The 26506-nt window shown below is 41.6% G+C and overlaps 1 protein-coding gene across 3 annotated transcripts in view; it reads right to left on the reverse strand.

The window, feature by feature from the left end:
• The window catches only part of LTK (leukocyte receptor tyrosine kinase), a 105157-nt gene that overhangs the window by 62879 nt on the left and 15772 nt on the right, over nt 1-26506 (reverse strand). For 2 of the 3 annotated variants that reach the window (XM_079964351.1, XM_079964350.1), the window contains exons 2-3: nt 3827-3940; nt 483-635 (exon numbers count right to left, since the gene is read on the reverse strand). In XM_079964351.1, the coding sequence (XP_079820477.1) occupies nt 483-635; nt 3827-3940 (267 nt within the window). The remainder of the gene's footprint in view (nt 1-482; nt 636-3826; nt 3941-26506) is intronic. The other variant, XM_079964352.1, reaches the window with a different exon arrangement.

Below are 26506 nucleotides of genomic sequence, written 5' to 3' on the forward strand. Positions count from 1 at the left end.
GTTAAGAACAGTTTCAGGTTAAGAACAGACCTCCGGAACAAATTAAGTACTTAACCAGAGGTACCGTTGTACTACTGCTAGTAACATATAATCTGACCGTTAGCTTCAGCCTCTTCTGCCACAAAGTAACGAAGAGCCAGTTCTCTACAACTGAGGCTCTATATAAAACCTACAATATGTCTTTTGTATTCATTGTAATGATTTTAATATATTAACAGCATTAAGCACATGATGCTGTGCAATGAATGGAGGGTTCTCATTTGGAAAACATTTCACACGCCTCTGCAATCTTTGTGAGCCAATGACGGATACATATGAAAAATCAATTTGTGTTTTAATCCATAACTTTCCCCTCCCCATCTCCATGGTATGTGATCTGGAGAATAGTGCTGGATACCACAGTGGCTCCAGTTAAGAAAGAACCTTGTCAGAAGGCAAGGATAGTTAACGACAAATGCGTGTGCTGTGCACAAATGGACAACCTTCTAGTTTTCTGTTTGATGAGTTGTTCTCTATAATCTGGTGGTGCTCCTGAGAAGTCAGAACAACAACTGAAGACAGCAACCAGTCAGGTTTTCCAGAGGCATTGGTAGATGAAACCCAGGAACAGTTCCACCCAAAGTTACATGTGGTTTCTGTTACAAGAAATGAGAGCGTAATTAGTCAAGATTATTATTACAACGAACAGTGATGACAGTGATTTAAATGAACGAGTCACTGTACTTTTTAACCATAAAACTTTTTAACCATAAAGCAGAAGACAATCTTTGCCCCAGTTTATTTCTCAATATATGTTCAAGAAGTATTAAAGCAACCAAGGAGATGGAGCTGCAACGTTGTTTTGGAGTTGCAGTCCACAGTTAATCAATTTAGTTGAGAAAGGGAAGAGAACAGCATTGCTAAAATATAAACACAGGGATTTCTGTGCACTCATCCTTTCCGAAAGGATGCACCTCAGTTGTTAATTCTAAAGCTAACAATGGACACAACGTTTTTAGGGCAGTGGGACTGCTCTGGAAGCATCCTCACTTGTGTTCAGTCCTAAACATGCCTTTTGTCACTACTGTCAAGTGCAGGGGTGAGAATTGGTTTCGCAAGTTTGGAGAAGGAGCTGCCTGTCCATGGTGCTGACCAACTACTTCCCCCGTTCCATTGCGTCCCCTCAAAACTTCCTCCCAATCCACAGAATGCAATTGGTCATCACAAGAACAACCTTTTAGGAAACTAACAATGCTGCAAATGGACAGATAATTGCACGAATGTGCAATTCTTAGCATTTTTTTTCTTCTTCTTTAAAAAAATTTGTACACTTTCCATAAAGCATAATGGAGGTCAGAATTGACAGCTAAGCCAGTACAGTGGTAGCTCGGGTTGCAGACGCTTCAGGTTACAAACTCCGCTAACCCAGAAATAGTACCTTGGGTTAAGAACTCTGCTTCAGGATGAGAACAGAAATTGCACGGTGGCGGCGTGGTAGCAGCAGGAGGCCCCATTAGCTAAAGTGGTACCTCAGGTTAAGAACAGTTTCAGGTTAAGAATGGACCTCCAAAACAAATTAAGTTCTTAACCCAAGGTACCACTGTATTCAATTGGTTAGCATGCACACCCTGTCATTTTGCTTGTGGAAGTGAGAGGAAAACAAGCTCATCCTGCAGCAGAGAGACAGATCAAAAATTCTGTTTGTATTTTATCTCTCTCCATCTTTAAAACTGTAAGTCGAACATTCAGGTGATCCTGGCACCAGAACACAAATAACACATATTCTTAAAGCCTTTCATAGTGCAAAGGTTGATGAGCATCAACTTAACACTCCATGACTTCTGCCGCCCAGATTATTAAAGTTTGTATACCACCCTTCATCTGAAGATCCCAGGACAGTTCACAACAGAAAAATACAAAATGAGAACTGTGGCCACATTTGAATAAAAAACAAACAAAACACAACTGAGTTAGTCCATAAGAGGGAAAAAATACTTTCTAAAAATCCACAACTGGGCCACATTTTTATCTGGAGAAATCAAAATGTCACAAAGCAGTGTGTAAACTTCCACGTTCCCTATAACTCTTCATAATGCTACACAAAGCAGGGGCTGACGGGATAACAAAAATATCCCACACCAATACAAAAATTAGTCTGAACACTGAAAACTGCATTAGTCTCTACTAGGTTGAGTTACACATAACAGCTACATTGGAGTTCAGAAAGATTTTAAGTTTTAAATCAGAAGTCTTTTAAACTTCAATCTACACTAGAAGCATTTCCTAGTTAAAACGTAGCTTTGCAAAGCATAGCAAAGCAGTAATCCTAAATGCAGCAAAGTTTAAAATTGCTTATCTGGAAGTTATGGCTATGACGCAAGTGTCCAGAGGCTGGTTATTATTTTGTTTGTTTTTTTACTAAGAGAAGGTTTTTAAAAATGTTGTTCAAAGGGTACTCTCAATGGTGTGTTTTACTATATTACACATGGCATAGGACTATTAGTCACTTTCGGAGCAGATCTACAAATAATCCACATAACTGAAGCACAGTTAGCCCCAGGCAAAAACCACTCAGCCACATCAGAACTTACACAGTTCCCATTATTTTTATAACTGGATAGCTCTCAGTTGCTTAAAACACACAAATTACCATTCTTTCTGCATATTTTCCATCATACCCAGATTGTAGCATGAAAGGGAAATGCATTTACTAACTTATAAACTTTGGAGAGGGGAGTGGGGCTTGAGGGGGGGTTACTTTTATTTGCAAATAAATCAATCATATCCTCCCCTTCATATCTGTGATTTTGCCCCAGTGAGATGCTGGCATTAAATAAACCGTACCAGGGGTGCCCAAACTTTTTTCAAAGAGGGCCAGATTTGATGAAGTGAACATGCGTGAGGGGCCGACCAAAGTTGTTGAGCTTTTTTTAAGATTGAGCTTTTTTTTTTTACAATTTTACCCCATATACTGCCATGGGGGTGGGGGCCAGATTACATCGTTCGGCAGACCAGATTGGGCCCCCAAAATGGACTTTGGACATGCCTGCCATATCCCGTCTAATGAATTCACATTGTATCTTAGATGAGGAATGCATGCCATTCAGACCCTGGCTTGAAGAAACAAACATAATTTACTAATTCCTAATTAAAAGACTACAGTCTGCTAATGCATAGCATGCTTCTTCCATTCAAGTAAATGATTTCTGGAGGACCAATGGGTGAGTAAGAAAGGCTTTTCTAAAGCCGCATGATTGAATTCATCTGATTATTTGTAGGAGTAAGGGAATGGTTTAGGCAGAATACAGAGACAGTATAAGCTACAGGGAAATTACTGCAAGATTACTCTCATTCAGTTGTATTTTACACTCTCAATGTCCGGTTCATTTACTGCTCACACTATATGAATGCCATTGGGACAAAAGACTAAGCTGTGAAAATGCATCACTACCTAGGATGAGGAATTGAGTACATTAAACAGAACATGCTGTTCTACTAGTCTTTCAGGTTTGTATCAAGGATGTCTTCCTTAATTATCATATGGAGTCTGATGCCACAGTTGATGGTGGCAGGGGAAACCCAGCCAGATGGGTGGGGTATTAATAATAATAATAATAATAATAATAATAATAATAACAACAACAACTGATGCAGGTGGTTTGAAGTGGATACTGGACACAATAATGGAGAATAGGTCTATTAAATATCTAAATACTAAGTCCTCTACATTCAGAGAATATGTGTTTGACGTCCATCATTTGCTGAGAAGGAAATAACAGGGGGAATCTGTTGCCACCATTGGTAACAGGCTCGGGGAAGCTTCTGAAGACCAAGGTGGGAACAATACCTGGGTGGGAGGACTGATCAGGAGAAACCATCCCACTGCTACTTGGAGACAGCCTAGGAGGCGTATAGAAGAAAGGGGGAAGTTCCTCATCAGGTCTCGTAGAAGCAGAAACAACTACAAAAGAGGGGGGGGAGTGCATAAGTAAAATGAAAATACCCCAAGATGTAATTGTTTATACAGATGACTCCCCCCCCCAATATAAACTCTTGGAGTTACTGCTAGAAAGCTCCTTTATAACAGGTTGAGCCAATGGTCCATCAAGCTCAGTGCTGACTAGTTTTCCAGAGTTTCAGACAAGAGTCCTTTCCCAGCTTTATGAGAGATTGAACATGGGAGCTTCTACATGAAAAGTATGTGCTTTCTTGCCCACCTACACCCCCACCCCTTCCCAATGCTGTCTAATTAAAATAAAATAATGCTGCGCGATTAAAATGTAAATACAGTAAACATCTGACAATGATTTACACAGGCAAAAACAATTGTCCTTCATTGTCCCCATGATTTGCTAATTGGATTATCCAATCATTTTGAATAATGACTTGGCCTGCATACGATGCTAATTTAGAGTGCCAGCACCTACAAACATATTGTGTAGAAGTGCCCTAAAGTTTTGAAGTAGGTAAAGATTCTCTGGCAGGCCTACTGCAGTTCTTTACTACCCTTGGCAGCAAAAGGATGCTGCAGTGCTTGCAATGATGCAAGCTTCTGTAATGTCTTCTCAACTAATGGACTTGTAAGAGACTGAGATCCTTGAAGTGTAATCCATTTACATTATTTATCTCTGCCACCCAACAACATTTTTTTCCTTGCGTGTACACTAACAAAGAAACTTTCATGAGTCAAGAACCTAAGATTCTCACTATCAGATTCACTACAGTGCTACTTTGGGTTACATACGCTTCAGGTTACAGACTCCGCTAACCCAGAAATAGTACTTCAGGTTAAGAACTTTGCTTCAGGATGAGAACAGAAATCGTGCTCTGGTGGTGCAGCGGCAGCAGGAGGCCCCATTAGCTAAAGTGGTCTTCAGGTTAAGAACAGTTTCAGGTTAAGAACGGACCTCCAGAACGAATTAAGTTCTTAACCCGAGGTACCACTGTACTTGTAAATATGAAATCTTACCACAGCAACAATGCATATGCCCTCTGGGGCAGGGATCACATCTGTTTTCACTATATCTCACGCTGTGGATGATAATTGGAGGTCAAGCAGAAGTCACTGTGAACATTTCCAGAGTCATACAAAACCACCTGGGTCGTTGATTCATTGTGTTTGCAAAAAGATTTGGAATGCTCAAGTGAAATGCTGCTAATAATCTCCCTTTAGGAAAGCCAGCAATCAGGGCAATCCTCCCCAACCTTGTTGCATCCAGTTGTTTTGGATTCCCATTAGCCTTGCTAGCTGTAGGTCTGATACTGTAGAAACTGTAGTCCAAAACATCTGGAGGGCACCAGGTTGGTGAAGGGTGCACATTATAGAAAATTTTGCAATGGTGGGAGGAGATAGGACAAGGTAGGCTAGGTCTCTGAAGTCCCTAAACTTGTCTGGTTTTGAGAAGTGCCTTTCAGAGCAATATCTTGCCCAGTGCTTTCAACATGGCTTCTCAAGACCTGACGTTCAGGGTCCTGTAGAGCCCCTTTGCAAAATGCCTTGCAAGGTTGTGCTTCGCAAGGCAGTTCTCAAGACCTGACAATCTGCCGACTGTTGGGTCTTGCTAAGTCTTTTTCAATGTGCATTGAATCATAGAATCATAGAATCATAGAATCATAGAATCATAGAGTTGGAAGAGACCACAAGGGCCATCGAGTCCAACCCCCTGCCAAGCAGGAAACACCATCAGAGCACTCCTGACATATGGCTGTCAAGCCTCTGCTTAAAGACCTCCAAAGAAGGCGACTCCACCACACTCCTTGGCAGCAAATTCCACTGTCGAACAGCTCTTACTGTCAGGAAGTTCTTCCTAATGTTTAGGTGGAATCTTTTTTCTTGTAGTTTGGAACCATTGCTCCGTGTCCGCTTCTCTGGAGCAGCAGATAGCATTCTCTGGAGCAGCAGATAGAGAACTGTGTCCGCTTCTCTGGAGCAGCAGATAGCAGATTGCATTGATAGCATGTTGAAAGGGGCTTTACAAGACCTGAACATCAGCTGATTGCTGGGTCCCGAGAATGCCTTTGTGAAGCAGTATCTGGCAAAGCATTCAGCCCCCAGGGGGTAGGGGGAAGAACATCTGGCCCATGAGCCAGATTCAGTTCCCCAGCCCAGCCCTAAAGATTAACAAGACATTGCTCCTACATTTTGAATACCCTGTTTTCGCTGGTCTCCTTAGTGAAATCAATGAACAACTGAGGTCTTCCATTTAACCAGTATTGAGTTCCAAAAGCCATCAAACTCCAGATGCTCCACCTTTAACCCACCAGAACTCCTTACCTAGAAGTTTAAGTTCTGATTCTACCTGTTACTCTTCTGGTTCTTCCCTGTCTCTGCCCCAGACCTAAGATTCCTTCATGCACTGTCCTAGCTCCACCTAAACTGCCAATATAGACTGCTATTCTTCTCTGCAAAAAACCCAAAGGTGTCTTGCTGAGGCTTCCCATCTCTTCAATTCAAGAATGCTGTTAAATTTGAGATATGCCAGATGGCTTACATCTAGCATCTTTGGCAATTCTTATACCTAGAAAAGGATTAAAACCATACCAACAACAAAGTCATAATGAATTACAGCTACATAAATATTCTAAAGTCCTAGGTGCCTGCTAATATCAGCCTTTGTCTCAGTACTAGCCACATCTAAGGCTCAAATAGATTCTTCATATTCCCAAGCAGAACCATCACTTCTTGCGGTATACAGCAGGAACCTGAAGCTTTTCCACCCCTCTAATAAACAAAATGTATACAGTTGCAGGTTGAGCAACCACCTTCTCAAATACAATAAATAAATGTTGCTTCTGGGCCATATTTAACCTCATTATTTGTCTGTTTGTTTGTTTTTGCACACTGGCCTTCATCCGAAGATCACAGTGGAGTTCACAACATAAAAATACAAAATGAGAACACAAAATACATAATAAAGCAAAAACAAACCAGTAACTCCCCTCACCCAAACACATTTAAAAGGCCATAGAATGTTAATCAGCCAAAGGCCTAGCTATAGAGAAAGGATTTCACTTGGTACCTAAATATATGTTATGAAGGTGCCAGGTGAGCCTCCTTGAGGAGAACATTCTACAAACGAGGAGCCACTGCAGAAAAGGCTTCACTATGAATGGGGAAAGCTAAGCAAGTTATTAAATGGAATCTATAAGAACGAACAATCTTAGCTGTTAATAGAGGAAGAACCAGGACATGATTAGATACACAGGCTGAACAGCCCAATTTGGAGGGTGGAACAAGATGCCCAATGTCCGGGAAGAGCCTGAGAAGCATTAATGCAGGACCCACTTTCTCCACTACAGAAAAAATTATCATGCCTAAAATGTGTCAGATTTATCTACCAAGTTCTTTGGGTGAAAGAAGGTGTATTTTTTACGAAACACAATGGATTTAATCAACTTAACTTTCTTCTTCTATCATTAAATAGTAGACAGATTTCTTTGCTTAAGTGGGTATTATAAAGCAACAGACAAAATGAAGGAAACTGAACTTCAATAAATGTTTGTGACAGGCAATAAATATTAACAAGAAGTGCAGGTTTACATACCAGGACTATAATAACTACTGGGGAAAACAGCATTAAGTGTAAACAGGCAGAAACTCAGTTTCACATGCAGTAAATATGGTGCATAAGTTTTAGTTACGGAAGATTTTATATAGGTTGTCAATGTACATTTTATTTTGTAAACTACTCATTTGTAGTATGAATGAATGAATGTGGGGTTTACAAAAGCCTTTGGCTATATTTAATAAAGTTTATTACCTCTCCAGTATTGGGGAATTTATGAGCTTGTGGGAAACCCTTTTGCCCACATAACTTCCTTAGGTTAAAAGACTGGTTTGGTAGGATGGGATGTCTGGAAAACGTTTGATCAACTTTTATCACCAAAAAAGTGTCACAGGGTACAATTCTATGGTTCTTTGGGGGGGGGTCTCAGAGGCTGTAGGATCTAACATATCTCCATCTCCTGACAGGCAAGTGGATTGTATGGCAACTTGTCTGCCCAGGACAAACATTGTAGGCAACATGAGACATCATCCAATCTGCCAGAGAGTGCACAGGAGGAATCAGTGATCATGGTAAATGTGAAGACCAGTGGTACTGGAAAATGTGACAATGACCAGCTCCCCTACAAGGTCCTTCTTCCAGAGCAGAAGACATGATTTTGACAGATTCTACACAGATTCAGAAGATTAACCCCTGGGGCAACCCCTGTCACCCCTCACTGTAGCAGCCAAGAGCTGTAAAACAAGGCAACAGCCTTTTAGGGGTATAGATGGCTCCATTTCAGCCACTGCTCTGTCCAGGGTTCTGGTCTTGTCTTGCTTCTGACTCACCTGAACATGACTCAACCAAATCTGCTGCTGCACTACTAAGCCTGTTCCCTGGAAAAAAAAGAGAAGGCCTGGGATGTGTCTGTCAAGGTTGATTAGGAGGTTGAAATCCAGACCCCTAAATTTGTCTGGCCAGCGTTGAAGATGGACTACTGGACTAGGTAGAACTTTAGTAGTTCTTATGCAGCACATCAAAGTCTCAGGACTCACAGAGTGGCCCATTGAAATAATTACAACAGTGAGAATAACCTTTGGAACAGACTAGATTAGAGGAAGACTTCATTGTACTTGAGGAAAGAACACTTAATTGCCATAACTTGGTTTTCAGAACTTGAAGTGACAGCAATAAAGAGAAGTGCTTTACGTTAATAGCTTTTTATTGACAGGTACCTACATGTTCTTCTTTGAGAAAAGATGACCTCAGATATCTCCCAAGACATAGTTCAGGGAAAGTTAATGGAACTATTCCACCAAACACTGTCTTGAGTTCTCCATCTAAAAAAATGAATTAAGTAAGAAGAACTTTAAAAAATGTTTAGCAGCTAAGCTATCAACATTGCATCCCTTCAGGCTAGCTGTTTATTACAGATCTCTTTCACTTGCATAGTAAAAGGGAGTTTGCTTATACACTGTGATGAGTAAATCTCAGTGATAACTCAATTTATACGCCCTCAGATGCCTCTTTGCAAATTCCAGAAATCTGCACATGTGGATTTGGACAGGCAGAGACAGAGTGGTAGTTAATACAAGCCAAGAGGCATATGCATTTTAAGCAACAGAATAAAGATGAAAGAAAGCATAAAATAGCATAGTACAGCTATACTAGGCATACACAGCTTGTCATTCACAAACAAACAAACAAACAAAAAAACAAACCATTAACCACAACTACATATGCAAGCTCTTTTTCCTAAACGAAGCAAGCAATTTGTCTAAGAACAAGTACAAATTTATCCTAAAATGTTGTAGTTTCGAATTACTTAGTCCACTTTCCAAAGTCGAAGGAATGCACTAGGAGTCCTCCATTATATCCCAATCATTGGGATCTAAACAACATTTTTAGTACATGGATGCGGTTACCAGCTCATTGTGTAGCAAAGGCAAAAAATAATGAGAAAGCGTTTCTTCATGTTTAGAAAGTTCACATTTACTGACTACTACTATAATGGAAATTTTAACCTGTTTCACTACTAAATCTGAACAAAGATTGTGGCTGTGAGCTTGTAGTTTGATATCTTTGTCAGTGGAATGAAAATTTAATGCAAATAAGATTTTTGGAACTTAAAGAAATCCCTGAGACTACATGTCTGCCTCTGACATTAGAGCAGACACAGACATTTGATTTTGATGGTTGTGGTGCAGCAACATAAGACCCCTATCAGCAACTGTAAAACAATTCCACTGTATCCAAAAGTAGCTGTGCTTGCTCAAGACACAACTTTGCATTGTTGATGATCCCCCATACCCACTGCAGTCCCCTCCTTAAAGGTACTCCTGAAGACAGAGGAAGAGTGTTCCTCAATTCTACAGCCTTCCTCTTTCCTCCATTACAATATTGGTATTTTAAAAATCCTATAGCAACGTGGCTTTATATCTACAAAGGAAAGAGGATCCCTTAAAAAGAAATAAACCCGTTTACTTTTAATGTTAAGCATTTGGTGGTGACAAAATACTTACTTTTTAAATGTTGTTTATTGCCTTTACTTATACGTCAACTTGTACAATTAAATGCAGCACAGCAAACCCCACCTCCTACTTTGCAGTAGGTGAAGTCAGTAGGTGAAGTTTTTCACAGAGATAATCCAAAATCATGCTTTCTTTGACCGGCCCTTCTATGATCTATCTATCTGACAGCTTGCTTCCTGCACCTTTCTCCCAAGAGAGATTACCAGAGAGCTGAACAGGGATCGTGTGTTCATCAGTCCTTCCTATCCTGTTTCCATAAAGTGTATCTACTTGCTGGAGTAGACCGAAGAGACATTCATTTCACCTCAGGTACTGAAAGGGTCGTTCTAGGCCCTAGAATCTTGGGCCAAAGAGGAAGAAGGATCTCCCAGGATTGTTGTTTTTTAACAGAAACAAAATCACAACTTGAGATGCCGCTGTTGCATTTGGGTCTTACTTGAAGGTTTCCCATAGGCATCTGGCTGGCTACTGTGAGAACAAAATGGCAGGCTAGATGGGCCTTTGGTCTGATCCAGACGGGTTCTTCTTATGCTGTCATGTTCTAGTGTTGCTTTCTGCCTTTCATGCACCTATTAAAGACATTGAGTCTTGGCCCATGAAAAAAACATCAACCCTAACATAACCCTGTAAAGAGAGACATATAGGAGAATGGACTTTGTACACCACACATTTCTGAAAGAGAATACGGTAGCTCTCCAAATACACAACTGAAAGAGGTCAACAAGAAAGAAAAGGTTTACAAGGAAGCCAGAGAATTAGCTGTGCTGACTGGCTTCCTTCCACACCACATTTGAAAACATATCCTAGTATTCCCGTAAAGAGATAAAGAAGGGAGGGAAAGAGTTTGTTTCATTAGTAAGCTCATTGTACTTTGGTTTTCTGTTTATTTCACTAGCTGCTGATATCTCATGTGCTGAGTTATACAAGTTTTTGACTCAAACATTGGAACTTTTGCTGTCCCGAAATGGAATAACCCTGTGGGTTTTATGTCTCCAGATGTTCTCTTCCTGTCCTTTCTTCTTCCTTCCTTTCCCTGCTATCTTTTTTGTGTAATGGGCTACCACAGTTGTCCCCTGGTCCAGGAACAGAGAATCTTTTAAAGCCCAAGGCCCACAATCCTTTATGTGCAAACTTCTGGAGGACACATGCAGTGGTGGGTGCAGTCAGAAGCAGAAGTGAGTAGAGCAGAGGATCTGTATGTCACCTTTGTACAGAAAGCTACATTCCATCAGAAATATATCCATCCAGGCAAAACAAGAGGCATTATCACAATTCAAGGACTTGGTCAGGCATGAGCACTTAATGAGGGTGTAGAAGAGGACCAGGGGAGAGAGGCATGGCCTGTATGGGTGAGTCCCATGGGCTGGACAGAGAGGCCAGGAAGGCTGCAGCTGGTCCATGAGCCTGTGAGAAATGCAGCCTCATATAACACGCATGTTTGGCTCAATTTAAATGTATGAAAGGGTTAAGACCATAGAGTAAGCTGTTGCTAGTCTTGACTAGGTCACGGTCCCTCATGCCCAGCGATGGGCAGTTCTTTTGTTTGCCTTCTTTCTTCCACCATGTGAACCCAACCTGAGAGGACATTTGGGCTTAACTGCTCCAAGCTCAGACCATGTGTTCAAAAACCTTTACCATACTTTGTAAACTAAGTTCTTCTACCCGGGGTTTTTATTTTTTTGCTGCTATATGGAAATACACAAGAATTTGATCTTTGATGAGTTTGTAAGTAAACTTCTTTTAAAATTACCAAAGTGTTTGATCTATTCACTGCAAAAGGGGGTAGAAAGGGGAAGTTGCTGTAAGTGACTTACCGTGGGATATTCAAAAGCCTAAATACCCACAATTCACTTTGTTGCAGGTATGTTTTTGTGTTTTAAAACCTCTGCTCTCTCTTACCGGAAAGTATTCTGCCGGAGTTTGCATCTAGGGATCTGTCCACATTCACTTCTAGTAACATATACCAAACCACAGAGCCAATACTTCCCCACCCATTAGATTAGGATCTAATACCATAAAATAAACATACAAACAATCCCCGTCCTGCCAAATTGAGGAGAAAACTTAACAATTCATATAACTTGATCCTGCATGATTATAGCTCTAAATAGCTATGGAAGTTGAAGTTTCCTCTTGCTGGAATAAACTGATTATATGTGCACAAGGACTGTACACTCACTAATCACTACTTATGGGCAAGGTCAAGTTTCTGATGTCAGCATTGAGCATTAGAGGCACTGGACGTCCAGTACAGCTGTGATTCTGTTTTGGTTTTTTAAATAATTTTTATTAACCGGCCAATCAAATCAAATTAAATCACATCACATAAATTCCAAATTACAAAGCCAAATTTTAAATTTTGTTGGGGGGACCCATATTTCAAGATCCGAAGGGGGATTCTGATCATCTTCTTGCTACTGCAATAATGTCCAAATCAGTCCAAAAAGAGTTCATAATTCTATCCAGTCTTATCTTGCTGTTTCCACATCACATCTTGTTCATATATTTTCTCTTTGTTCTTTATGATCTCTTCTGATAGTCTCCTTAAGCCGATAAACACCAATAATAATCCTGTGTGAATTTTTCCATTCTTCCAATCCTCAAATCAAGATGGTTTCCATATATCATCGCCTTCATAGATAACATCGCTCTTTCCATCATTAATCTCGCAAAACTGTCGCTCTTAAGTCCCACTGAGGAGTTTCACCCACAATATAAAAACAGCTCTATTTCTTCTCTCAGACTTAAGTCCTCCGACAGAACTTCCCAATATGGCGACGGCATTTTTAACTGCGTCATTCCAAAGCTCTTATACATTCCACGCTCTTCTTAAAACATGCTTTGGTTCGAAAGTTTATCTCCACACAGCCTTAAATCCACAGCTTAAGTCCTTAAAACGACATTTCTGACTTGTGAGGGGAGGGGATTCTTGTTTAATCACATAAGGAAAGAAAGGAAAGTTTTTTCCCCCTCCCCCATCAGTCATTTGCCATACCGAGTCTTGGCGTATCTTCTCATGGATTTCTCTTGTTCCTCCGACTCGTCTTGTTTTATCAGAGATCTCTTCTGTTAGCAGTCTTTACTTCCCCTCCTTCCTCAAATATGTGCATTCCTTCATCCAAATTGTTTCTTTTGAAGTTCTTGCAGCTAGTGGCGCGGATCAGGGACGGCGTCCAGGAGCACCGGAATCCCACAGGAGGGCTTTGTGCCTAGTGCCCCCATCCCCACAAATTCGGGGGTGTTATAGCAGGCAAGGCAGTCCCCGCCACCATCCGGGGGGGGGGTAAGGAGGCTAATTACTCCCATCATAGCCTCCAAATTACCTCGTGTGGGTCGGAGAGATGTTATTGTCAGCCATCTTCCGATGCGCCCCCTAGTGGCCCCCCAGTACAGCTGTGATTCTGAGCCTCCCCGCTTCCCTGATTGTGGTGGGTGGGAGAGTCTCTATTGTGCTCAGCTTTCCAATTGCCAGCAGATTAGACAATCACCATGACAACTGCAGTGGCCAAATTTGTAAAAATACATATATCCGAGGATTCCTTCTGAGCCCAGTTTTGCCAAAGCTGTTGCTGGTCTGTAACTGGCTAGTAAAATTTAATATTGTGTCTGTAAACAGAAAGACAACCAAAAAACTTTTTAAAACCCCTCAAGCAAAACTGTCATGTGTCTGCACGCACACACACACACACACACACACACACACACACACTTTAATGTCTCTCCATTTTAACTATTCTATAAAGACAATTAAAATCTTGGGATCTGCCTGTGGATGTTAATGATAATGTCTATCACATGCCTGACAGACGAGTCGACCATTCCCCCCCCCCTTCTTCATGAGGGAAGCCCTTGTTCTTCCTGCCTTTCCTGGAGCCAGAGCATTTTATAACTGAAAATACATTTCTCTTCCTTCAGGAAGAATTTTTTCAATATGAGGTAGACTCTAAATTTATCCAAAAACTACTTGTTTTCTCTTTTCCTAAACACACACACAATCAATCAGAATGTCAGTTGAATGCTTGCCCCTTAGGGTGTTTAGCAAGTTCCTTTTGCAGTGTGGGGTGAAGAAAAAGACTGACAGGTCCAGTGGCTTGTGTTCCACCCTCCTTACCGCTACATTTATCCAAAGGCTTGAAACCTAGCTTTTTCCCTGATCTTGGAATCATTTGTTTGACCCTGCAGTACAGTCATGTTGAAATCCTCAGAGTGATCATAGCATATACCGTATTTTTCGCCCTATATTTCGCCCGTATTTTCATCCAAAAATGAAGGGGAAATCTGTGTGCGTCCTATGGGGCGAATGCAGGCTTTCGCTGAAGCTTGGAGAGTGAGAAGGATCAGTGTGCACTGACCCCTCTCGCTCTCCAGGCTTCAGGAAGATATCCACAGCCTAGGGAGCCCTGCGGGAGTTCCCGCAGGGTTCCCTAGGCTGTGGATAGCAGCCTGCTGCCTGGAGTGCGGGGCGCTCTGCTTCAGGAAGATATCCTTTTCTCCTCTAAAAACTACGGTAGGTGCGTTTTTAAAAGCTCGGGCTTCCCCCGCAGCTGGGGGGGGATTTTTTTTTCTTTATTTCCCCCCCCCAAAAAAAAATTAGGTGCGTCCTATGGGCCAGTGCGTCCTGCAGGGCGAGAAATACGGTATATTCCTCTTGCTAAGTAATCATAAGCACTCCTGAACTTTGTGCCTCCCCATTGAAGAGCATGGGGAAATCAATGAACTTTTTTGGCAGAATTCAATAGAATTTGCAGCCATAATGGCCCTCTGCTTCCAGTCATACATATGCACACAAAGCAAAACAAAAACAAAAAAAACCCGCCAATGGAACAGTTTCTGAAAAATTCCTTCTACATCTTTACCAAAATCACATAAAAAATACAAACGTTGTAAGGAAGGAATAATTGGTAGGAATAATTTCCTGTCACTTACAAAATTACCGTCACTTCCTCTCCCTCCCTGACATTTTCCTTACATAGTAAGCTTGTGGGGAACGTGGGGATATATCAGTGTTTTCAGGCATACTGTCGTTTTATTACAGTCAGTGACGAGTATCAGGATAAAATCACCAATTGCAAAATTTAAAATTTCAGAACAAACTGAAATAAATAAAATTACATATCTATAAAAAAGCAGTTCTAGCTGGCGTACTGTCTGTCTCTCTGGTACTCATGAACCACTAATTGACTGTGATTTTATGTAAATTGTGTTATTTTTACTGTTGTTAGCCGCTCTGAGCCCAGCTTTGGCTGGGGAGGGCAGGATATAAATAAAAATTATTATTATTATTATTATTATTATTATTATTATTATTTATAACAAAACTTTTGGAGGACCCAAGTTTTGTTCAGGCCACTCCAGAGGAAGCTGGATCACTTCAGACAAACTCCTGAAATCTCCCCAGATCAGCCAGATTTGGTTCAGGGTATATCTGAAGGAACTGCACGCCCCTAGAATTCCCTATTAACCAACTATTCCAAGCAAATGATCTGTTTATTGAGCACTCATCCTGATTTGTTTGTCCAATGAGGTTTGGACATAGTCTTTATTCAGTATTCATACTGATTGTTTGCAGAGTAGTTATGGGACAATGAACATTCAACCTGATTTGTTTGTGTAGTAGTTGTACGTCTTTCCATTAACATTCACCCACCCCATAGTTCTTAGTGCATTGCCCTGTCACCTTCATAGAATCACAGAATCCTAATCCCCAAAGTCCTTTTTTAAAAAGTGGATTTGTTGAGCTCTTGGGTGAAAGAACCTGGTAATTCTCTTCAGTTGTGGAAACTTACATTTATAGTGTGCTCTTGAATCTCTCCTGCAAATTGCTCACTGCCTGGAAGTGACTTTAGTCAGGGACAGCTTCAGGATTTGTGAAGCTCCAAGCTGTCTTCAGGTCCCCACAACAGACTGGCATATATTGGGCACCCATATATTTAAAAAACACTGCTTCCCCCCAAAGAATCCTGGGAACTGTAGTTCACTCCTTGCAGAGCTACAACTCCCAGCACCCTTCATAAACTACAGTCCCCATGATTCTCTGAGGGAGGCAATGTGCTTTGAATGTGTGACATATATGTAGCCTTAGTGCCCCCAGGAGCCCCCCTCCCATCTAATAGTGTGGTGAGAATACCTTAAGGATATGCCTGAAGTCTTATTCTAACACTGCTAATAGTCATAATCATAATCATAATAATAATGATTATTTATTATTTATAGCCCGCGAATCTGGCTGAGTTTCCCCAGCCACTCTGGGCGGCTCCCAAGAGAATATTAAAAACACATAAAACATCAAACATCAAAAACTTCCCTCAACAGGGCTGCCTTCTAAAAGTCTGGTAGTTGTTGTTCTCTTTGACATCTGGTGGGAGGGCATTCCACAGGGCGGATGCCACTACTGAGAAGGCCCCCTGCCTGGTTCCCTGTAACTTGGCTTCTCGCAGTGAGGGAACCGCCAGAAGGCCCTTGGTGCTGCACCTCAGTGTCCAGGCTGAACAACGGGGGTGGAGACGCTCCTTCAGGTATACTGGACCAAGGCCATTTAGGGCTTTAAAGGTCAGCACCAACACTTTGAATTGTGCTCGGAAACGTACTGGGAGCCAATGTAGGTCTTTCAGGACCGGTGTTATATGGTCTCGGTGGCCATTCCCAGTCACCAGTCTAGCTGCTGCATGCTGGATTAATGACCCATTAGATGACCCATTAAAAAGGGCAGTGGAGATGGGATGCTTGGATTCAGCCAGATGCTGGAACTGGAAGGGACTGGGAAGAGGTGCATAATAATGGGTCCCTTTGATTCTGCCTAACAACCCTCCAGCCATGTGAAAGAGCCCAAGGGTTAGGCTGACCTCCTTAGGGTGGTCATTCAAAGTGAGTCAGCTCCAGTGCATGAACTAGAGTGCTTGAATAAACTTGTAACTCTCACATTGCTTTTATGCAATTAAAGCTCATGCACAAAGCCTCCATATTATCTCTAAAGAAGTTTCTGTGACGTCATTTTTTTATCCTTGCCTGGTGCTGGGCTGCTCTACTCCAGCAAGACCATCCAAGAACAATTGTAGTGAGAAGTTCTTAAGATGCCACAAGCCTCACGCAGGAGGGCTCTTTACCTTCTTCCAGCTCCTGAGCGAAACTGAGGATTGAGACAAAGCCATATCAGTCCAAACTTTAGCATGCAAGCTGACACCAAGCAGAGCTACTGCACGACACCGTGGCTTCTGTCAAATCCTTTGTGGCATTTCCAGATAGGAAAGGGGTCATGCAGAGCCCCCTCTTCCTTTTCTGCGCCCCCTGAGCTGAGTGGAGAGGGCTCAGCAACTGTCCCGAGGACATCCTGATCTTTTAACCTCATTAGACCATTTCAATTTCTGTAGCATCTAAGGGGAATGTCATTAATGGTGTCAGAAAGAAAGCCTAGTTCATCTGCCTCAAAGAAACCATTCTAGTAATCCAGTTACTGAGGAAGAAGGAAGGAAGGAAGGACAGAAGGGATGGTTCCTATTTTCTCATTGCTCCACTAGCTGGGAGAGAGCTGGCACAAAGACACATGTCTAATGAGCGCCTCATTTCCTCAGCAGTGGCACTGGCGTTCAAAGTGAATCATTTGGGACAATTTAAAAAGTGCTTTTGAAATGAAAACTGAAGCTCATTTTCAGCCACCCTTCCCCAATAAATGGAAAGCAGCTTTGTTTCAAAGAATGAGGTTATTTCATGGCATAATAGCAACAAGTTGGCATAGTGGCTAAGGGCATAACTGGTTGTTATAAGAGATACAGAACTGCTGTCATTCCTTGTATCTTATAACATCTAGTTTGGCCCTTCGTGCAGTATTAAACGCACCGTGTTTTGAACCTTTATTTCTGACCCAGGTCAGCATTATGAAAAATTAATTATGGTACCTTGTCATATGAACCACCAGTCCATTGTCTCAACCGGCTATTGTTACGTTCCTGAACTTCCAGTCAAATACTAAATACAGTGGAAGGTGAAACCAAACCACAAAACAAGGACATCCAAAATATATGATGCTATCTGAGCAGACAAACTGAGAGATAAAGGTCCTTAATGAGATATTCTGTTTATTAGATCACCGTAGTAATTCAAAAGAGCTATGTTTGCCCCTGTGATGATCTGAGCTTCCTTGACATTGGTACAGCCTCTTTACATGGCCCAAAGTCTATTTCAGAAGCTTGCAAAATCAGCCTCACAGGTTATATAATGACCTCCAGTTGACTACATTGCTGCTGTATATTGGGATGGAGGCGGGAGCAAGGTCATTGCAGTGCAAATGCATCCGCTGAGCCAACTGTGCTGCTTTCCCACCTGCCTTCTCTCCATTGTGCTATGCAGCTATGCAGCAGTGATGTAGGCAACCAAAGGTCAAGCGGGCACTGCTGCCCTGCCCAACACCACCATCCACTACTGAGAAGAGCCCTGCTGAATCAGACCCAATGCCTATCTGGTCCAGTTCTCATAGTGACCAACCAGATTCTTATGAGAAGCCTGCTAGCTAGCAAGACATAAGTGCATAGAAATCACCCAAACCTAAGCTCCTTTGAGGGACATTCATATTGCCTCTGATAACTGAAAGCTATACAATATGTCCTCTTGGCTAGAACCCATTGATAATCTTATCCTCCATTAATCTATCCAATCCTCTTTTAAAGCTACCCATGCTAGTACAATGATATATAGTGTTGGCATAGGGGTACAGTGTGGACTATGGGTGGGATTCACTGAAAGAGTCTCGCAAGTATATGCCGTGTGAGGGCTTCCGCTTTCGCAATGGGACTTCCCCTCCTCATCCCCCATGACCTCTAGTGCCCCCCACGAATTGGCTCTGGGGGATCAGTAGGACCTCCAGAACTGTGTGGAAGGGGAGGAGAGGAGGGATCATTCCATCTGGCAATGCTGGTGCCAAAGGAAATGTCACCATGGTGCTTTGTTGTCATGATTAGAGATGCATGAGAATTGGCACTGTAAGTGTTAGACACAGCCACACTGAATCACCTCTGATACCCAAAGACCATTCTTTGATTTGTTCTAGGCACCATATGCTCCTTCACTCACTTTGAAAACTAATTTTCTCTCCTGCAATTTGGAATTTGGTTGCAATATTTTGTCCTTTTTTACCTATCTTGCTTTCATGTGACAAGGCAGTTTATTATGCACAAAAATGTCTTCCCATGGAGGGTACATTTGAAGTGTAAGACAGAATTGCCGTAATATGCCGTTAGTCATCTGAGTACCACGCTATTATCTATCATTAACTCATTTGGAATATCAGGATGTACAAACTGTTGTTTATAATGCACTGTTCTACCGTTGCCCGACAAGCTGCTCAACAAAAGCTGCCCTTTCACAATTCATTCAAACAAACATGCACCAATCTGAGACTGAGAAGAGGAATCTGTTGAGGGTTTAAACATGACTTTTCACTGTGCTTTTGCATTCATTTCAAAGTTGGTGCTGATTTGCTTATCTGTTTGCTTAGCATCGGCAGAAATCTTGATACATAGTGAGAATTTTGCAATTTGGCCTCTTTCTCATACTGTCTGAAACACATGAGATTTGGAACTTCATACAGCATAGTATTTTGCACAAATTACGCACATGTGTAAATCCTGCCGCATGCCTCATTCCCAAAAATCCAGTGCTCTGCATACTAATCAGAAGAAAAGAGATGTAAGACGGTGCAATCCTGTGCATGTTTATTCAGAAATAAACCCTACAGCAGGATTTGTTCTCAAGCAAGTGTGTACACAGAATTGCAGCTTGACATTTTCTTTGGGCAATGAGACCGAGTTAAAGGCAAGGCAGATGGAGAATTACTGGCTATAAAGGAGGAAGGCAGAATTTTGCACAAGATCTGAGGGCCCTCTAAAGTGTGGGGCCCTGGGTTGTTGCCCAGTTTGCCTACCCCTAAAGCCACCATTGTACTAAACTAGAGATGGGGGACCCATGCCCTTGTGCATCTCACTGGAGTATAACTCTTCTAATTTCTTCTCTAATTTCTGACCATGGACCATGCTGGCACTGGAGTCCAACAACATCTAGAGGGCCACAGGTTCACCAGCCACATGCTAAACAAAGCTTTGTGGTTCATTTTAAACATACTGTACACATGTCACTTCGGACTCAGCTAGACTGGTAAAGAAAAAGTGACTTATATGTGTTGCATGTGTGATATAATAGTGTGCACAATTTTACACATCACTTGGGAAGACAGGCGAACTAATATCAGCGTACTAGAAGAATCAAAGATCACCTGTGTTGAAGCAATGATTCTTCAACATCAACTTCATTGGAATGGTCTTGTTGTGTGGGTGCCTGATAATCGTCTTCCAAAACAACTACTCTATTCCGAACTTAAATATGGAAAGCGTAATGCTGGTGGTCAACAAAAGAGGTTTAAAAACCGTCTCAAGGCAAATCTTTAAAAAGTAGTATAAACACTGACAACTGGGAAACACTGGCCTGCGAGTGCTCCAGTTGGAGAACAGCCTTTACCAAAGGTGTCATGGGCTTTGAAGTCACTCGAACTTAGGACGCAAGGGAGAAACGTGCTAGGAGGAAGGCACGCTTGGCAAATCCACACCATGATCAACTCCCTCCTGGAAACCAATGTCCCCACTGTGGAAGGACGTGTGGATCCAGAACTGGCCTCCACAGTCACTTACGGACTCATTGTTAAAACCATGTTTGTGGAAGATAATCTTACTTGGCTATGAGTGATCACCAAAGAGAAGAGATAACATTGTGCCACCAGATGGCAATGTGGAGTCCCATTTTTCTCTACCTGTTTTCCCTGTTCTTATTGAATTCCTGATCATGGAAAGAATCATAGAATCATAGAACTGTGGAGCTGGAAGGGACCGTGAGGGTCATCTAGCCCAACCCCTGCAATGCAGGAATCTCAGCTAAAGCATGCATGACAGATGCCCTTCCAACCTCTGTTTATAAACCTCCAAGGAAGGAGACTCCACAACCTCCAAGGAAACAAATAATGAGTGCCGTTTCAGACATAATGCTAAACGAGCTGCTCTGTTGTTTCTCTGCTTGACTAAGGGGGGAGGGGGAGCTAAATGGGATTGCTTAAACTATGTGCACCAGTATATTATGGTTAAAACAAATGCTTAGGCTTAGTGTTGCATGTGAATGTAGAAGAAGAGAAGGAGGAGTTTGGATTTGATATCCCGCTTCATCACTACCCTAAGGAGTCTCAAAGCAGCTAACAATCTCCTTTCCCTTCCTCCCCCACAACAAACACTCTGTGAGGTGAGTGGGGCTGAGAGACTTCAGAGAAGTGTGACTAGCCCAAGGTCACCCAGCATGTGGAGGAGCAGGGACGCGAACCCAGTTCACCAGATTACGAGTTCACTGCTCTTAACCACTACAACAAACTGGTAGTCAATTGTAATCAATGTGATGTGATCACTGCTGCAGCAGATTAAGCGGAGGGGGGGGGAGGTTCCAAAAGGTTAGTTTGTTCCTTGGAGAATGAACCTAAAATTGCTAAGTAATTTGAACATTTTCAACTGTTATATGGAGATGGGTGCTAGCACTGCCATGTAGTTACCTACAATCTATCCAGGTTATATTGTTTAGGATGGTAAAAGGGTGGACCAATACTATTACTGGAAAAGGAGCGATTTCATTACAATAAAAAGTCCTGTTCCAGGTCTAGTACTGCTGTAGTGACCGAGTTCAATATTTCTTCTCTTGCTACAAAGGCAAAAAAATTGTTCCCTGACATAGTGAGCTCATGAGTGTTTACCAATTTTAATTTTTGCCCCTAAAGGTCCTGATTAATGGAATAGTAGGCATTCTGGTGAATGAATTGTTTTGGTTGTATGAAGGATGGTTCAGACATTTCTTTAAATATCATTGTTTTTTAACCACAAAAGGGTCTCATAGCAGGTCAATAACAAAACAGTTGCTGCCCCCAGGTTTACAACCAACAGGACACGACACCAAAGAAAAATAATTGGGAGGGGAAATGAAATAAGCAAACTTGGGTACCCTACCCGTTCCTAGTTACAAGTCCTTCTGATGACCAGCTGAAATGGAAAGGGCTCAAGGAAAGGAGGAGACAAAAGTTGCTGGTTTCTTGGATGCACTGATGTCTTGGCCCAGCAACTCGTCAGTGCGGACAGTACTGAGCCAGGTGGACTAACGGTCACTCAGTCTAAATCAGCTTCCTATTCTTCCCTTCACACCCAGCAGTTAAGGCTGACTAAAATGGAAATCACACCCCTCACTGCCTTGCCGAGGAGATGCATAAGCAGTCTAATGAAGACTTTCATATGCCACCCCTTGTAATATGTATTGCAACACAAAACAAATAAAATAAGACCAAAAGCAAATACTTGAAACAGCAGAAGCAACAGAAAGCTAGCCAATATTTTAAACTACCGGTGTTTATACAGTAGTTAAACAGCGGGGAGAATGGAAATGTTTTGCCTAAATTACTAAAAAACCACAAGTTACGAACCACACATGCTTACCTCATGTTATATGAGGAAGATATGAAAGTTCTGCTCTAGAGAAATCTAACTTGTTCCCTCTGCAACACTCTAATTTTTTATTTTATTTTGGTCATACTGTTTTCAGAACTGTCTTCAGAACTTCAGAACTTCAGAGCTACAATTCCCAGCACCAAAGTTTCCAGGGTTTTTCAGGAGGAAGCCGTGTACTTTAAAAAGGTGGTGTGGATGTCTCTTGAGAAGCAGCCATAAGGCCAAAGTGGGAATTCCACTTGGAGGGAATGCCAAAAAGAAGCTTGTCAGTAAAAGGGGCTGCGCAGTTGTTTTACTTGCCAGCTGTACTCTTTAAAAGAGCAACCTCTTATTGATTTCAGGTCACTGTAGGAATATTTCTTAAGAGCCAAGGTACATATTAATGAAAGAGGTTTCTCTTGGCAGGGAGAGAAGTTACCGTATTTTTCGCTCTGTAAGACGCACCAGACCACAAGACGCACCTAGTTGTTGGAGGAGGAAAACAAGAAAAAAAATATTCTGAATCTCAGAAGCCAGAACAGCAAGAGGGATCGCTGCACAGTGAAAGCAGCAATCCCTCTTGCTGTTCTGGCTTCTGTGATAGCTGCGCAGCCTGCATTCGCTCCTTAAGATGCACACACATTTCCCCTTACTTTTTAGGAGGGAAAAAGTGAGTCTTATAGAGCAAAAAATACGGTAATTGAACCGAGTATATTTTCCCCAGCGCCAAAGAGGGGAAAGGGTTGAAGACAGAGACACTTCCCTGCTTCCAGTGTAAAGTGCTGCAACGGGCAGAGAAACCTCTTCAGCCAGACACAGGAGAGCAGAATAAATAATACGCAGATCAGGTGCCATAGGGTCATCATGTTTCCTAAACTTACAGCTCTAGCACAGCATTGCTAATGGGTTCAGGCAGGGTTCCCAAGCACCAAACACAGAGCTTCCTAAGCTCCCAACAACCAGCTTGCTTCCTTTACCAGTTCAGCATTTCCAAAGTGTACCAAGCACAGAGCTTGCAAAGTGTTTCCAAAGCACATGACAATCAACTGGTTTTCTTTCACTTAGTTTTCAGAAGAGAGGCTGTTTTGAAGCTCAGGTACTTGAATAAATCCTCTGTGTACTTTTTTGAGATTAATCCCATAGGCTGAATCTAGACACATCAAAGAAGCATTTTAGTTAAACACGTTGCCAACTTTGTATGAGAAACTGGGTAAGCAAAAATGGAACTCCACAGCGCCATCTGGTGTCACAGTGTTAGACTGCAGAAACAGCGCATATAAAGCGTTTTTTCTTTGCCAGTATAGCTGAGTCCCCAGTGGACTTCCCACAGGCCTGGGAATTCTAATCTGAGGCAACCACTGAAAACTGACATGGGGTGTTGTTCATTCCACATTAGGTTTTTTGTTTCTCTAATTGACTCCAGAGCTCTCCTCATTGCTGGCATGTGACTCCTAACAGAGAATGTGGCCCCTTGTCAGGAAATAAAGTTTTAAACTGCTTTTAATGTTGCGTTTGAAATTGTTGTAATCTGCTCTGGGGCCTGAGCATGAAGGGCATATAATAAATTAATACATAATAATAATAATAATAATAATAATAATAATAATAATGGTGATAATAATAATAATAATAATAATAATAATAATAATAATAATAATAATAATAATTTTTCAATTATAGGGTGGAATCAACATAGTGCTAAGTCTCTTGTTCCATCAACACAAGGATTTCTCTGTAAGTAATTATTATTAATGTTATTAATTATAACAATTAGCTGCTTATGTGCCAAAATGGTTGCCAAGTAAGTGGTTTATGACTATAAAATAAATGCATAATTAAAATATGCAATAACAAATCCACTGAGCATTAAAAATACCCTTAATTAAAAACTGTAAGACAAGCAATTGAAGAGCATAGCAATTAAAACAGTTAAAAATAGGTTCAGTTCAGGAGAATCCTTGCCTAAAAACATGTGTCTTCAGGAGATGTCAGAAAGCCAATGCAGATGGGGCCTCAGCAAGTGAGGCATTCCACAATGCTGGTGCCACCAGCAGATAATCATCAAGCAAGGGAACTGTTCCCTCCCTCTATACATTTCCTAGATCTCTTCTAGGAGTTTCCCAAACCCTCTAGAGCAGATTTGGGGAGGGTGTAGGCAGTGGAAGGGGAGGGGAAACTCCTGTTGCACAAACAAAATTCCTTGCATTGACGGGACACGGTAGTTGAAAACGACCCAGTCTTTTAAATATACAATTGTACATAAAAAACTTAGCACACTTATGGGTGATGGTGATATCATTAAAAAAAAAATGAATGAGGCTGACAAATTATACTTCCAAATTCAAAAGTTGGACAGCTAAGGTTCGTTTTTCTTCTTTCATGTTATTGCTCCAATCAGTAGGAATGAGCTTCCATTTCCCCTCTAGTGGAATTGTTACCACTGGCTGAAGTGCAAATGTTCCTGATTTCTATAAGCAAGCCATTAATTCTATAGATTAGAGATACAGCTTGCTGAGAAAATTTAGCAGAAAACAGGATAGTACCAGTGCAAACTTGATCCATTGGAAAATCTCTGTCTATATATAGGCTTTTCTGTTGCAAGTTTCTTTTTTTACCCTTCTGATGCTTCAGGCTGCCTTAGTTAAATGAAGCAGACGAGCGTCAGAGTGTCACATCAAACTCCCTTGACCTCAGCATGAAATCAGCACCATGGCATCAAAGAGCGAGGAACACAGAAGGAGTGTCTACAAGAAACAAAGACTCATGGGGAAATCTCCCTCTTCATTTCTGACCGTGGCTGAATTGATTAAGCAAGATGGTACCAACACATCCCACTAATGGAAACAGCCCTTCATAACTGGAGTCCTTTTGCAGACACTAGAGAGAGTACAACTGCTGACTTTTCTGTGTGTATTATCATTGGTCAGTGATAGGCAGGTAGAGAAGTGGGTGACAAAACAATGTCAGAAACAGACAGACAAAGGAAATTCAGTCTCCAGTCTCTGGTTTTTCATAAAGAAGATGTATCCGTCAGAGCAAGGATGACTAACTAGTAGTCTGAAGTCCAGATTTGGCCTGTGAAGCACATGCGTATTTTAGGCTAATGTTATCAATTGGGTTGGAGTTTATTTATTTATTCTACTACTGCATATCATGGTCATTATATTAAATCTGGGGGCTCGGAGTGGAGGGGGGGGAACTCCTGAAGAAAACTCTTTCCTTAGAAACATCCTGAAAATTTGGAAACACATGTTTCAGAAGCTAAAATGGGGGCTCCTACCCAATGTCTGCTTCATAACACTAATATAGAAGAGGGGGCATCTGATGGGGAGACCAGTGGGTGTAAGGTAGGTGATTTCGGCAATCCCACTTATCAGGACACAGGAAATAGCATACAGCCACAGCCTACACTAGGGATGCCATATTTCAAAAACTGAGTTGTTGTTGTTGTTGTTGTTGCCAAAGTTGTTGCAAAATCAAAAATTTTTGAAAAAAGATTTTGAGCTATTTTTAAGGAACTTCGCCAAAATCTACACTTCTGATTTGGATTGCCATATATCCAGATTTCCCCAAACATTTCTGTGATTTCAGCCCAAACAAAGCTTACAACTGCCATGTTCCAGACTTACAGCAACTCTTGCCTACACATACCACCACAGAACAACATTATTAGGTTTCCTTCAGGGTATACCTTTCTGAATCATAGATATGTGTTTCGACATGCTCAGAGTTGTTTCCTTGAAGGCCACACCTCCTCAAAACATTTAGCATGTTCTAGTAACCAGGGAGGAAGCAGGGAGTTTTTACTGCTTTAAGGAGTGTTGTCCTTTTGTTTAGTATTTATTTTGTAACCTTGTGTGTGAGACAGAGAGCAGAACGGTGGATACAGTGCGAGTCTCCTTCTATAATAAATATGTATCTGTTTAGTATTTTTGGTAGCCTTTCTTGCTTGAATCAAATCAAAGAAACTTCTGCTGAGAGAGAGACAGAAGAGGAGGAACTTCTTAGCAGCTTTTTC

Source organism: Podarcis cretensis (genome assembly GCF_951804945.1).
Source record: "Podarcis cretensis genome assembly, chromosome: 1".
Classification (NCBI taxonomy): domain Eukaryota; kingdom Metazoa; phylum Chordata; class Lepidosauria; order Squamata; family Lacertidae; genus Podarcis; species Podarcis cretensis.